At 38.1% G+C, this 16,308-nt stretch overlaps 2 protein-coding genes across 2 annotated transcripts in view; one reads left to right on the plus strand and one right to left on the minus strand.

The window, feature by feature from the left end:
• The window catches only part of whrnb (whirlin b), a 117,819-nt gene that overhangs the window by 34,787 nt on the left and 66,724 nt on the right, over positions 1-16,308 (plus strand). The window contains exons 3-4 of the mRNA XM_049470316.1: positions 3,111-3,332; positions 11,972-12,097. Of these exons, the coding sequence (XP_049326273.1) occupies positions 3,111-3,332; positions 11,972-12,097 (348 nt within the window). The remainder of the gene's footprint in view (positions 1-3,110; positions 3,333-11,971; positions 12,098-16,308) is intronic.
• Positions 1-16,308, minus strand: part of LOC111191728 (alpha-1-antitrypsin 1-2) — a 313,064-nt gene that overhangs the window by 15,713 nt on the left and 281,043 nt on the right. The gene's annotated exons all lie outside the window — the stretch shown is intronic.

Here is a 16,308-nt window from a genome sequence, read left to right on the forward strand (position 1 = left end):
GTATAGGGTGTTATTGGGTAGTATACAGCAGCAATAGGCTAGTATTTGGTAGTATACAGGAGCAATAGGGTAGTATAGGGTATTATTGGGTAGTATACAGCAGCAATAGGCTAGTATTGGGTAGTATACAGGAGCCCTATGGTAGTATAGGGTAATATTGGGTAGTATACAGCAGCAATAGGCTAGTATTGGGTAGTATACAGGAGCAATAGGGTAGTATAGGGTGTTATTGGGTAGTATACAGCAGCAGTAGGCTAGTATTGTGTAGCATACAGGAGCCCTATGGTAGTAAATGTTGTTGTGTTAGTCTGAGTGTTTTTTTTGTCTGGTTGTTTCAGCATGTCGTTTTTCAGATTTTCTACCATAAAGCCAACTCAAACAGCCCAGCACATTCATGTAATCGTGTGGGTCGGGATCAAACACCTCTGTGATTCTGCCGATGCTGGGTTCTCCCAGGATAAGTGATTTCAGCGAGCGCCTCCGGCGACGCTCTTCAGGGAGCCGGTGTCAGTCATACAGCATAACAAGAGATTCCGCAGTGTTCCTGTGGCTTTTTATGTTAGCACATTTGATACACTGGTATCTCTCTCTTCTCCTCACTCTCTCTCTTTTTCTCGCTGTCTCAGAGGCTCAGAGTCAGTACAGGCCTGAGTGATTCCGTCATGTTCGACAGCTGTTAGCTTTATCCGCTGAGCATTGGGAGATGTCTGTCTTACCGGTGTAGCAGAACAAACTCCCTGTGAAGGTGTTGTAAAAAAGAAGCCTGGAGTCTAATAAAAGGTCTTCAGTGGTTTTATAGACATCTCACAGGCTCTGACCACCAGATCACTGAACAGAAATTCTGTGAGCTGTGAGTGGGTGACATGGCTGGGGGTTTAGCACTGAAAACCATCCACTGTGGTGCAGTTAGCATTGAGCAGCTGTGTAAATGTTGCAAAGCCGGATAGGTTTAGTAAGGAAAACATTGCATTTGACATTTGAATTGATTTAGCTTGTTAAATTTTGCAGAGTGCAAACATACTAGACAGTTCTATTCGGGTACTGCAGAGACAATTTTCAGACCAGGGCATTACAGTGTAGTATAATGTGATATGAAGAGTATAGGACAGTATTAGAAGGCATAGAGTATTGTAAGGCTGTAAAGATTATTGTAGGGTAGTATAGAGAACTATATGGTAGTACAAGTTAGTACAGGGGAGTGTATGGTAGCACAGAGTAATATGGGATAGTACAGGGTAATATTGGCAGGTATAGCGAGAACAGGGGAGTATATAGTGGTATAGGGGAGTGTAGGGTAGTACAGGGAAGTACAAGTACAAGTACTCAAAGAGGAGTATATGGAGTATAAAGTAGTATGATGTGAGTATGATAGTATATGTAAGTATAGAACAGTATAGGGACTATAGGGTAATATATGATAATATAGTATAGGGTATGATATAGGGCAGTACAAAGAGTCTAGGGTTGTGTATGAAATATAGGAAGTGTAGGGAATACAGAGTAGTATAAAGTATTATAGTGAACTAAAGAGTGGTGTAGGGCAGTATAGGATAGTGAAGTGCAGCATATGGAGTGTAGCATAGTATAGAGAATATAGGGTAGTTAAGAGAGTAAAGTATAGTAAAGTAATAAAGTATAGGCTATACTACTACTAGTATTGGAGGTATAGAGAAAGATAGGGGATTATACAGCAGTATAGGGTGGTATACATATGATTCTATAGAGTAGTATTGGGTAATATAAGGTAGTATAGGGTTGTATAAGGTACTGTTGGGTAGTATAGGGTTGTACTGGAAAGTTTTGGGAGGTATAAGTATACAGCAGTACAGGGTAATATACAGTGATTTATGTTACTATAGGGTAGTACAGGGTAGTATAGAGTTGTATAGGGTTGCACAGGAAAGTTTTGGGAGGTATAGAGTAATATAGGGGAGTATACAGCAATATAGGATAGTACACAGTGTTATTTATTTCTATAGGGTAGTATAGGGGTTGTATAAGGTAGTATATGGTAGTATAGGGTTGTGTAAGGTAGTATAGGGTTGTACAGGAAAGTTTTGGTAGGTATAGAGAAGTATAGGGCAGTATACAGCCATATAGGGTAATATACAGTGGTATATGATAGTATAGGGTAGTATATAGTGGTATCTGTTACAGTAGGGTAGTATAGGTTTGTATAAGGAAGTATAGGGGAGTATTGGGAAGTATACAGGAGCCATAGGGTAGTATAGGGTTGTGTAAGGTAGTATAGGGTTGTACAGGAAAGTTTTGGTAGGTATAGAGACGTATAGGGGAGTATACAGCCATATAGGGTAGTATACAGTGGTATATGTTAGTATAGGGTAGTATACAGTGGTATATGTTACAGTAGGGTAGTATAGGTTTGTATAAGGAAGTATAGGGGAGTATTGGGAAGTATACAGGAGCCATAGGGTAGTACAGGGTTGTTTAAGGTAGTATAGGGTAGTATACAGTGGTATGTGTTAGTATAGGGTAGTATACAGTGGTATATGTTAGTATAGGGTAGTATACAGTGGTATATGTTACAGTAGGGTAGTATAGGTTTGTATAAGGAAGTATAGGGGAGTATTGGGAAGTATACAGGAGCCATAGGGTAGTACAGGGTTGTTTAAGGTAGTATAGGATAGTATACAGTGGTATGTGTTAGTATAGGGTAGTATCCAGTGGTATATGCTACTATAGGGTAGTATAGGGATGTATACAGGAGCCATAGTGTAGTATAGGCTGGTATAGAGAGACAGTGCCAGATGACATTCTTCCTGTTGCAGTCAGTGTATCGAAGTGATTTTAAGGTAAAAATATTGCAAAATGTTGCTTTAAAGATGGATGGTTATTGGTGGTGATTATTTATCCCCACTCTTTTCTTGTGTGCATCCTGATGGATTAAATTAATGTGCACATTAAGTGCTGTGATTTATGACGTCTGCATCACCGCTGAGATATTAGGTCACCTTATGTGCGGTGGAATGATAACAGAATGCTAAAAATGCAATACGCACACCCTCTTTACCAATGTCCTTCTGTTTTCCCCCTCTTCTTCTTCTTCTTCTTCTTCTTCTTCTTCTTCTCATCTCTCGCTCTGCTAACAGGTGCTGAAAGGCTGCAAGAAGCTCTCCATGACCGTCTGTTCGATGGGGCGGATCCCCGGAGGCTACGTGACCAATCACGTGTACACGTGGGTTGACCCTCAGGGGCGCAGCGTCTCCCCACCCCCAGACCTGGTGGAGCACGTGAACGGAGCAGGAGGACGGCTCACCGACAGCCAGAGACGTGGACACACACACTCACCACACCAGGGGGCAGAGAGGAGGGTGAGTGTGTGTGTGGCTAGATGTGAAGTGTGTCATAAAGTGCTAACGGGAGAATTCAGTATAATTCAGTGTGCACCTATCACTGTAGAAAACATGGAGGCCACGGTTCAATTCCCTTCCGTTCTATAGAAATTGAGCCAAAAGTACCCAACATGTTGTCAAATTGGCAACCAGAGTCTGTACTCTAGAGATAAACTAGAATTAGGAACAGCTTAGCCTACACTGAAATACATGATGAGTAAAATATACTTAAAAAAAGTTTCTGCATTTGCTTTTTTTTAAAGTAAATTTAATTTCAGATACATTTAAGTAACTTCAACTCGATTTCAAGACTTAAATGTTACATAGAGTAAATAAGTGAACTGGGGTGGGTTTCCCGAAAGCTTCGTAACGCTAAGAACTTCGTTAACTCGTACTTAAGATTGATCGTTAATTAAAGAGTGTTTCCCAAACCCGTGCGTAACTAAAGTACTACGTAAACTCGCTCGCAGATTAACGAGTGCTCTCACCCAGTCGTTATTTTTAACGAGCTTCTTTAGGGGATCTCGACTTGCAGTTCAGCACCTTAAACACCAGGGACCGCCAATTTTGAGGAAGAAAAATGATAATTTCCGTGTTTGAAGCAATTATATTACATTACTATTAATCATAATCAATTATATTACTATATAATTATTAATATTAATATATTATATTACTATTAATTATAATCAATTATATTACTATATAATTGTTATTATATTATATAATTATTATATTATATTATATTATATTATATTATATTATATTATATTATATTATATTATATTATATTATATTATTTCCCGTGTCTGCGGGTGCTCCGGTTTCCTCCCACAGTCCAAAGAAATTAGTTCAGTCTAATTAGATGTCGGATAAAAATTGCCCCTTAGGTGTGAGTGAATGTGTCTGTGTGTCTGTCTGCCCTGTGATGGATTGGCATCCTGTCCAGGGTGTATACTGCCTTCAGCCCGATGCCAGCTGGTATAGACTCCAGCCACCAAGCATCGACCCCCCCCCGGGCCCCTTAACGGATAAAGCGGTTGACGAGTGAGTAAATGAGTGAATAAGTTATATTATATTATATTATATTATATTATATTATATTATATTATATTATATTATATTATAATGCCAACTGTGGCTTGTAGTCTAACTGGGCAATCAAACCCACGAGTAAATTATTTAAATCCAGATTAGCGATGATAGAAGTCTTGACATTAATGCTGCAAGAAATGCAATCAGTCAATTCCTGCAGATGATGCTCACGGTCTAAGCAAAGCTGCAAAGTCACCAAGTTCATCTGGGCAAACTCTGGGGTGTGTCAGCTCGCAAATATCAGTCAAAAGTTGGACACGTCTCATTCCATGTTTTTTTTTTTTTTACATTGTCGATTAATATTAAAACCATGAAAACTAATTGACGCAAATGGAATTAGTAGACAAAAAGGTGCATGGCTTTGACAATCCCCTGACATAAACCCAACTGAGATGGTGATTTAGGATGAGCTTGAGCTTCACAGTATAAAGTACAAAACATATTTCTGTTGGTTTAAAATGTAATATATATGTATATATATATATACACACACACAGGAACATATGTATTATTATATTATTTTATAATAATAAAAATTAGAATAATAATAAATTAATATTACTATCAATATTACTGTTAATAATATTAGTATAATATCTATTAATATAATATATATTAACAATAATAGTTTTAAAAATGTAAAAATAAGTTTAATGTTTTAAAATAGATTAGATTTTCGAGTATTTATTTAGTCATATGTATCTTTAGGAGTATAATGTTGTTAATTACAACACATTTCTACGTTTTTAGGGTGTAATAGTGAATAAATACTGCATATTGCAGTGTTGAATCGATATTTGTGGATCGATTGAGCGCGCTGTTTCGGGGGAGGAGTCAACAAAGATGTTCTTTAACCTCGTTCGTTAATTTTCACGTTGCGAAGCTCTTTGGGAAACACTCGCAGAACTGGCTCGTTCTTTACACACGTCATTCGTTAGTTCGTTCGTTATTCGCTAAGATTGATCGTTTTCGGGAAACCCACCCCTGAACTTCAGTCAATCCTTTCTTTTAGTAAACTTTACTTCATTTATTTTTACTGAATCAATCCTTTCTTTTAGTAAACTTTACTTCATTTATTTTTGATGAATCAATCCTTTCTTTTAGTAAATTTTACTTAATTTATATTTACTGAATCAATCCTTTCTTTTAGTAAACTTTACTTCATTTATTTTTGATGAATCAATCCTTTCTTTTAGTAAATTTTACTTAATTTATATTTACTGAATCAATCCTTTCTTTTAGTAAATTTTACTTCATTTATATTTACTGAATCAATCCTTTCTTTTAGTAAACTTTACTTAATTTCTGCATACAATATTACCTAATTACAATTACTTAATTTATACAATATTACTTAAATAATTAATAATAAATAATATATTATAACTGCTGAAATGTAAATATTTATAACACATTTTACACTGTCTCAATACATTCTTTTTAGTATTACATGCCATCCATATGTTGAGAATTGGTCTGTTTACAAAATAAATAAATAAAATATAAAAAAAAAAATCAAATATAAAATAAATTATTTCAGTAATATTGTATAAATTTAGTAATTGTAATTAGGTAATATTGTATGCAGAAAAGTTTTTTTAAAGAAAGGATTGACTGAAGTTTCGTTCTTTTATTTACTCTATGTAACATTTAAGTCTTAAAACCGAGGTGAAGTTACTTAAATTCATCTGAAATTAATGTTTTTAAGTAATTTTTACTCAACATTTTTTTCAGTGTAGACATGCTACAACATGCTACCTCATGTGAACTGCTATCAGGCGATCGTAATATATGACAGAAACCAAAAATTTGATATTTGATACTCAATATTGGGTCAGTTTAGCTATGAATGTGATTATACGTGCACACTTACGAAGTTCAGTGAAGTTCAGTGTCCCCAACCTGGCAACCAGCTTGAGATTCACGTCTAAGCAGAGGGGGGCAGTGCCAAAAACCCTGTTCAGTGCTTTGAAATTGGATTTCTGTAGCAATTTAACATGCTTACAGTCATTTAGTACATATTTATTTCTTTAAAGATAAGGGGGGAATTGTGTAAATGTGTTCTTTTTTGTTCAGTCATTTTAAATCCCATTTCTTATGCTAGATGAACACAGTCTGGACATTTCAAACACGAACATATCCATCCAAAAGCGAGCAGCAGGACAGGAGCGAATCCAATCACACAGCATTCTCTACAAAGAGGCTGTTTTCCAAGCCTTCCTATGATTTGACACAGTTCTAATTGGAAAGGACGCTGGTGTAGTCTGTTGGAAGGGGGTGTTTGAATGGGCTTATGGAGGGGTAATTCATTGAGGTGCGTGGGGTGTTGCTTTTTTCTTGCCCAGGGGGAGCTGGCTGAGGTCTGTCCTGGCTCTAATTTCCTGCAACCTTTTTTGTCTGTCACTACGATTTATTTCCTATCTGATCCAGTCAGATCTATAACCATTAATCATACACGCCTCTCTCTCTATATATATGTATATATATATATATATATATATATATATATATATATATATATATATCAAAGAGCAGCCCTTTCTCCAGAGAATGTGGACATTCTCATCTTCTTAAAGAAAAACTTGAAAATATAAAAATAACAGTTGTTTTGTGTAGCCTCAAATATGTTAATAGTTTTGGTACCTTAAGGAGCATCTTTCTCTCAGATAAAGTTAATAATATATCTTTATTAAAGAAAAAAACTCGTCATTCTCAGGGATGAGTCTTATTTTTCATGTTGAACTGTTATAGTAGGATAGAGTTCAGTTTGTTAAGGTTCTAATTGTTCTATTATTTTGTACAAGACTGTTCCTGTATTTTTTTTATTATTTATTTTGTTATGTTGCACATTGCTGTTTTAATAGTGCACACTGCTGCTACCAAAAATCCACTAGATGGCATTACATATATATCTTAATTAAATTATTTAAATTTGACCATTAGTGCATAATGTGGTGTATTACAGATCACTTGTATCACTTTGCATCACTTATATCAAGCCCACCTTTTGAAATAAGATATTGTAAATTTGATGAATCAAACCAATGACTGACCACAGACTAATCTAAAACTGGCATAGGCCTCTCTGCTGTAAAAAAAAAAGAAAAAAAGAAAATCGAGAATCGAATCGTGACCCTAAAATCGGAAATAAAACGAATCGAGGATTTAGAGAATCGTGACACCCCTACTATTAATTACAGGACATTCTGGAGAAACATAAGACTGTATAATACAGTAACAGTAAAAAAGTTTGGACATACCTTAAATTCAATGGTTTTTCATTATTTTAAGATGTTCTACATTCTAGATTAATACTAAATCCACCGAAACTATGTCGAAAAATGTATTAAATTATCTAAGTAAAGAATAATAAGTGTTAAACAAACCAGAATTTGTTTTGCCATTTAGATTCGTAAAAAAGTAGCACCTCTTGCTTAGATTAGACAGCTTTGCACAATTTGGCTGGATTTTCTCAGTCAGCTTTATGAAGTAGTCCCTTTCAGTTTTCAGTTAAGCTTTCAATTAATTTCCTAAATTTCTAACTGTTCCCAGCTAATTTTGGACATTCATACAACTCAAATTAAGAGACCACTTCACAAAAAAAAAAAAAAACACTTCAGAAACAGTTTTTCTGCTTTTACTATTTTTACGAATAATTCCAGACCCAATCCTCATTAAAAACCTCTGGAATATAATTAAGACAAAGCTGAACGTGGCATAATATCACCCAAAATTAGTGTGTAAGACTGGTGGAGGAGAACATGACAAGATGCATGAAACCTGATTAAAAAGCCACCAAATATTGATTTCTGAACTCCTAAACAATTGTATTTGTGATGTTTCCAAATGAATATAATTTAAGGTCTGAAATTGCTGAATTTTTTTTTTTTTCATTATTTTGTTGATTTCTGATTTTCTGCAAATAAATGCTCTAAATGACAATATTTTTTGTTTGGAATTTGGGAGAAATGTTGCCAGTAGTTTATAGAATAAAACAACAATCTTCATTTTACTCAAACATATTACATTACATTACATTTGGCAGACGCTTTTGTCCAAAGCGACTTACAATAGTCAAGTACAATGTAAAATAAGTTTAAAGGAAAAACATCTTTGGATAGGGATAAAAGGAGGACAAAGGGGAATAATAGGATAGAGGAGTGAAGGAGAGGAAGAAGGAAATGAGGTTAGAAGTAGTTAGTGTGTTAGAGGTGTTAAGAGAGTAAGTGCTCTTTGAAGAGCTCTGTCTTCAGGAGTTTATTAAAGATAGCGAGAGATTCTCCTGATCTGGTAGTGGAGGGTAGTTTGTTCCACCATTGGGGAACTCTGTATGAGAACAGTCTGGATTGCTTTGTGTGAATGTTTGGCAAAGCGAGGCGACGTTCACTGGAGGAGCGCAGCGGCCGGGAGGTAGCGTAAGCCTTCAGGAGCGAGTGCAGGTAGGAAGGAGCCTGTTCTGACATCACCTTGTAGGCAATTGTAAGAGCTTTGAATTTGATGCGAGCATCAACTGGTAGCCAATGGAGCTCAATGAGCAGCGGGGTGACATGTGCCCCTTTTGGCTGGTTTAAGACCAGACGTGCTGCTGCGTTCTGGATCATCTGGAGTGGTTTTACTACGCAGGCCGGGAGGCCAGTTAGCAGGGCATTGCAGTAGTCGAGGCGTGAGATGACGACCGCTTGCACCAGGAGTAGGGTGGCCTGTTGCGTCAAGAACGGTCTAATTTTTCGGATGTTATAGAGCGCAAAGCGGCAGGACCGAGCAACTGAGGCCACATGGTGCGTGAAGGAGAGTTGGTCATCAACCATAACACCCAGGTTCCTAGCAACCTTTGTCGGTGAGAGAGAGAGAGAGTCGATACTTATAGAGAATTTGTGTTGAAAAGATGGTTTTGCTGGTATAACCAGAAGTTCAGTCTTTGAGAGATTTAATTGAAGGTAATGCTCCCTCATCCATGAGGATATGTCAGAGAGACACTGCGATATCCGTGCAGAGATTGAGTGATCTTCAGGTGAGAACGACAGGTATAGCTGGGTGTCATCAGCAAAGCAATGGTAGGAAAATCCGTGTGAGCGGATAACCTGACCAAGAGAGGTGGTGTATATGGAGAAGAGAAGGGGTCCCAGTACCGAACCTTGGGGAACCCCAGTGGATAAGGAGCGGGCTGAGGACAGCTGTCCTTGCCACGACACCTTGAACGAGCGCCCAGTGAGGTATGATCTGAACCATGACAGCACATTATCTGCGATCCCCATGTTTGAGAGTATAGTTAGGAGGAAGTCATGGTTGACTGTGTCAAATGCGGCCGAGAGGTCCAGCAGAATGAGCACTGAGGACTGACCTGCAGCTCTGGCAGTTTTCAACGCTTCGATACAATACGATATATACAAACATATAAATAGTAAAATCAGAAAAAAATATCAAATATTTTTTCCAGAGTGCATATAACTGGTTGTCATGCAATATCAGAAGAGATTGATATTGAGATTACAGTACTCAACACAGCTTGTGGCGAGATCAGCAAATTTAGGCTTGTTAGCATGATGCTAATTGCTAGATTATATGCTTCAATTGCTTTAGCTACATTAGCCTACGAAATACTGTCGCTCAAGGGAAAAAAACATGACAGTACAACAGAAATAACAGCCAAAGTTGAGACACTGAGAGCCTTTTTATTATAAATGTATTACATTTATAGGATATGAATAGAAATTGAGGTACCACTTTAAAATAAGACTACCCTTATAAAAGGTTTATAAATGGTTAATAAATTAGATTTTTTTATTTTATATTATTAATTAGGTTGTACATTTATTAAAAGCATTGATTAGCAGTTACAACACAACCCATTGAAAAGGCAATAGTAATCCCTTGTTTGCTTAGTTAGTCATTTAACTCAGCTTAGTCTTTAAGTTTATGGTAAATAGTTGAACATACTTACAAATATATTCATATGACAGTTTAATGCTGATTGATGGAAAACACAAAGTAAGATCAGTATCTAGAAAGATCTGAGGTTTGACAGGATAAATGAGTGTGGAATCACTACTTTGCACATTTTTGGCTCACTGTTGCCATTTCTATTTTTGTGTTGTTATATGTTTATTAACTGCTAATAATGGATTTTAAAGTGGTTGCAACCAAATTAATGTCATTTTTAAGCTCCTTTATAAACAATTCATAAACCCTTTATAAAGGTTGTCTTAGTTTAACCTTTCATGCATGGTGTACAGTACAGTGGATGCATATTTAAACTGCATTTAAAAACAAAATATTTGCAATATATATTCCAAACAACCAGGGGGCTGTCTTCTAAATCCACTCTTTCTTGTGTAAAAAATAAATGTCTATCAATATTCTCAAAATTGAGATATAGCATCAGAAATCCAAGATGGTGACCAACAGTGGAAATGACAATATGACCTCTGGAATATCGGTCAAATCTTTTTATTCTGCAAAAAATATGCAGGTATACATTTTTCTTTTCTTATTAGGAATGTAGTAAGGAACACTTTTATGAAATGTTAACCCTTTAATGCATGAATTATTAAATCACTGAAGTGGATTTTTTTTTCTAGGTTTTTTCCCCACAAGAAAGACTTAAAACACCTAATAAGTTTTATTTTCTTAATTATTTATTCTGTCTAAGATACACAACTGTCCACTGTAGTGGACACCATGCACTAACAGGATAAAATGCAATTTAGTAAAAAATGTTCTATTTCATAACAAACTGTCAGGATTGACCCAGGTAGGGAGACGAGGAGACAACGTAAGTGCAGGTAAGAATAGGAATTTAATAACTAAACAACAAATAAACAAATAGACGGGTAAACACAGAACAATACAAAACAAGAATTACACAAGAAGATAAACAAAGAACAAGGGACTCGGGCTAAGGCTATGAAAACACTGAGAACAGAGAAACGCCGAGGGACAGACAACGGGGGACAGTGCAAAGACCGACAGAGGACAAGTGACAGAGGAAGTCTATTAAACTAAACAGGAAACACACTGGGAGTGGAAACACCTGGGGAAGGGGTGGAGCTACAAATGAGACATGAGGTAATGGAAAATCACAGGCAGAACACAGGGGCACGGGTCACGTGGGACAACACAGGCACGAGGACAGACAGGAAACAGGGCCAGGCGTGACACAAACAATATATTATGGGAACTGTTCATATGCAAAAGCTTCAATGTAAAAACAGCTTAGAAAAAAAAAGTCGCATCAGCAAATTTGAAGAAAATAGCTTAAACTCATATGAACTCATGCATTGGGTAACAATGCAACAGAACTAAACATGTTTGCATGCAAGCTCGTGCGCGTGCATGCATACACTCACTCATACACACACACACACACACACACACACTCATAATGTCCTTATAATCTAAATGTTACCATCGGTGCATGTTACATTTGGACACAAAACCAAAGAACTATATCACCAATTTGGATTAAAGTGGTACTGAAATGAATGTGTTAATTTGTGTGCATGTCTGTGTGTGTGTCACTGCAGGTCAACATCTCCTTGGATGACGGTCTTCCTCTGGGTCTGATGATCCGCGGGGGAGCGGAATACGCCCTGGGCATCTACATCACTGGAGTGGACCGAGGATCTGCTGCAGAGTACGGAGGACTGAAGGTAAACCCCGAGTTAAAGCCCTGCGTGATACATTAGTGTATTAGTGAATGGAGACTAATCTGTTTTGTATTGTGTGGACATGCCTAGTGACCTTGAGGGCTGGGAGCTCTGAGGACTTGCTGGTTTCCAGTGCAGAGCTGCTGCTGCTGATGCTACAGTGCTGCATTAATCTGTGACGTGGATTTTACAGTACGGCGCTGATTTGATTCTGGCTCTTAGCGAAGCCGCTTGGTGCAGCTGCAGCTATTTGTATTTGGCATGCACTCGCATACATATTCATAATCTACATTTTGGCTCTGGAAGCGATGTGAAGTGACGCTGACGTAGTCGCTGTCTCGTTATGTCTCCGTTTGGCATGCGGCCATGTCTGACGGGGAAGAGAACTCAGTGGTTTTGGACTAACGCGATCAGCTAATAGCAGATGGTGTTGCCAGGGCTGGCATATGTTTAGGCTCATTTGATGAGCTTTATTAAATTCACTGTGTCAGTATATCATGCGATGGAGCCTCGTTTGAGAGGGAATTGTTCAAACAAAGCAGATGATATTGTAAAGTTAGATCTGGCCTCTGTGTAGGCTTGAGGGCCCTATCGTACACCCTGCGTGAGGCGCGTTGCGATGCTCTTTGCTATCTTACAGTCTATTTTCATGCCTTGCGTCCTCACTGTTTAAAAACCTTGTGTGTCTCGAAATGGGCAAAAGGCATGAACTCATTTTCTGAATTAATCATGGGTGTGTTTTGGGCGTAACGTGAAATAAACCAATCAGTGTGTCAGTTGCCTAACAATCCCTTTAAGACGCAGGTGAGCTCTGCCTTTGGCGTTTTCATATCTTAACAGCATATTGCTTTTGTGTTTCTCAGAAAAGGATTCTGACCTGCGCTTTCACTCTGTGAAGATACACCAGCAGCTTTTTTAAGGGAACAGTAATGGTATTATATTTTTTTATTTTGTTTATTGTGTATAAATTAAAAGTCGGGTTTGAGCTCTGAAGAGCGTGTGTGTGTGTTTAATGAGCGGAAGTGTACGCCAGAAATTTACCTGAACACACCACCACTTCTAGACCTCCACACCCATCAGAGTAGATTTATTCCTCTGATGTGTTTTGAACAGCGCAGGTGCGAGGCGTGAAAATGAATGTTGACGGGGTGTAAGATAGCAAAGAGCGTTGTAATGCACCTTGCCAAGGGTGTAGGATAGGACCCTAAGTGCTTGCAATGCTACATGCAAAGCCAGTGCAGCATCTCTAGGCAGTGCAGGTAACTAGCCCAGAGGAAAGTGTTATATCTTCATCTCTGATACATCAGCCAACAGATGCCTGTGCTGACCAGCATCACGATGGGAGAGGTGAGAGGAGTGCCATCTACCCACCCATAGAGAGCATGGGTTTCACTGAATTATCTACACAGTCTTGTTGAGGACATGCTTATATTGCTCTGTCTGTCCTCTCTGTAAGCCAAGCCAAGGCAAAGCTATTGATATTGAGACTAAAAGCTGTGAACATGTAGATGAAGGATGCTTTGGCTCACTCCAGCTGGTCAGATGATGATGATCGTCAGGGTAAGAGCCAGGCAGGCTTTGACTGAGTGGCCACAGGGCAGCGCTGGCCGAGCAGTGTACCTCCTGGAAGCGTCCAGATCAGCCTGAGCCGAGCATCGCTGAGAGAGAACGCCAAGACGGCTCGGGTTCGTCTGATCTGAAGGCTTAAACACTGTACTGCTGGTTGGCCTTGTGGGCTATCTGAATTAGCTGTGTTTATATGGTGTGTGTGTGTGTGTGTGTGTGTGGGAAGATCTGTAGGATGGAGTAATGGGTTTATTAGAGGTTAAACAAAAGAAAGTCAACAAGCCTGGTGTTCTCTCTATTTCTCTCTCTCTCTTTCTCTCTCTCTCTCTTGCTCTCTCTCTCTCTCTCTCTCTCTCTCTCTGTGTCTCATATTGAAAGTCAAAAGCCGAAAGCCGAAGTAGTAGATCACGTGTGATTGGAATTTAAACAGTGTTTTGTAAACAATTCAATACTTATACTAATACTATACTAGTCCTGTACAACTCATACATTTTTAAGCTGAAAAAAACAGACATCACTAAGCTGAGCAAACTGTTACCACACATTATAAATGGTATATACAGCTCTGAAAACTGAAAAGCTCTGAATTGAAAAACTTTGGAATATAATCAAGAGGAAGCTGGATGATCACAAGCCATCAAACCAAACTGAACTGCTTGATTTTTTGCACCAGGAGTAAAGCAGCATAAAGTTATCCAAAAGCAGTGTGTAAGACTGGTGGAGACTGGAGAACATGCCAATATGCATGAAAACTGTGATAAAAAAGAAAACAGGTTTATTCCACCAAATATAAATTGATTTCTGAACTCTTAAAACTTTATGAATATAAACTTATTTCCTTTTCATTATTTGAGGTATTAAAGCTCTGCATCTTTTTATGTTATGTCAGCCATTTCCCTTCCCTTATTTTCTGCAAATAAATGCTCTAAATTACAATATTTTTATTTGGAATTTGGGAGAAATGTTGTCTGTAGTTTATAGAATAAAACAACAATGTTCATTTTACTCAAACATAGAGAAACTGATTCAGAAACTGAAGTGGTCTCTTTTTTTTTCCAGGGCTGTATGTTGCTGAATGCTTCCTTTCATTTATATCTTGTATCCCTATGAATCTAGAGGAAACACTGCTTTGTGGTGTGCATTGGTCCAATTACTTCTGAGCCTGTGAAAATGGAGAGGCTATGTTAAAAAAAATGTCTGTAATGATTGCAACATAACTAATGTATTACAGCCATCTACATCTACAAGTCTACATCTTGAAGTCCACCAAAGTATTTTACAGTTGAAAGGTTACACATACTGCTTTACTATCCTGTACTAAACCCTGTTCATCTGACAGCACCTTTTCCTTAGCAGAATGTAGCAAAAAAGATAAATATTTAACTCTTCCTCTTACTAATGCAGAACCGCATCTCGCAGGTCTGGAAACAGGCATCAGTATTCTCAGGGTCTTTGTGCAGGAGTGGAAATATTAATGAAAGACTTCATATTCCTCTCTCATCAGTGTTTCTCTGAAATGAGGAGAGGGTGTTGTTTCGGTTTTGATTGTTTGTTTTGTTGGCAACCATCACCGAGCAATTCCAGAGACTGAGATTAGTCTTTATGCAGGAAAACGCAGCACTTTGAGTGTGAAGAGGAACGGTGAGAGCTGTCTTTTGATCAGAGCTGGCTGTTAAAATTATTTTTTTGGGGGAGATATTTAGTATGAAACTAGAGCTTAGATTCTCTGCCCGAACCTGAACTGACCAGTCGGGCCGAGATTTCCCAACATAGTCCTCGGGCCGGGCTGGGTCGGGCTCCAAAAAAGAGTCCAAGATGTAGGCATCTGTTTTTTAATTCTATTTTTATTTTATATAAAGCTCTGGTGTGATAATCACAATGTTGCTAAGTAACCAATTATTATTGTTTACCAAAACAAACGAAATAACTGAAACTGAAAGTGAAAAAACATTTGTGTTAACTGAATCTAATAAAAATGGTAATTAAAAGAAAAAACGTAACTAACTGGAACTGTATTGTGTGTTTATAAAACTAACTTTTCTCTCCCGGAGTTGTACAGCAGGGGGTGTTGTGCCGATTTTGTTTGCGAAGCGGAGTCGGATTCAGCAGGGAGTCGGATTCGGCACAACAACGACAGCGCGCGGCACCTCATGCTTCGTGGCATTAGTTCTTGTTTAAAGCGCTCACGCTAACTGCAAAATACAACAGAAAACACTGAGAAACTGCAGAGTTATTTATGGGATTAGAATATGAGCGCGAGGAGATAAAAGAGAAACAGGAGATACAGTATATAAGAACCTTTACCTGTGAGTAGCTCATACACCAGAACACACAAATCTCTCTCTCTTTCTCTTTCTCTCTCTTTCACGTAGCTCTGGGTGCACGTAAACACCTCCGCGTTTGACTTGCAGCACTGTGTGTTGCTGTTCTTAAAAATCATTTTAATTAAATAATAGTTCTATGCTTCTATGTTACAGTGTTAATTACCATAATTCTGATCATATTTCGCTCATTCAAACAGCCCGAAAACAGACAGGTTTATGGTTCGGGTTGGGTCGGGCTCGGGCTCATAATAAAAGTTTATGGTTCAGGTTGGGTCAGGCTCAGGCAGAACGTGCACGGGCTCGGGCTGGGTCGGGTCGGATTTT

The sequence above is a fragment of the Astyanax mexicanus genome, chromosome 22, assembly GCF_023375975.1.
Source record: "Astyanax mexicanus isolate ESR-SI-001 chromosome 22, AstMex3_surface, whole genome shotgun sequence".
NCBI classification, from domain to species: domain Eukaryota; kingdom Metazoa; phylum Chordata; class Actinopteri; order Characiformes; family Acestrorhamphidae; genus Astyanax; species Astyanax mexicanus.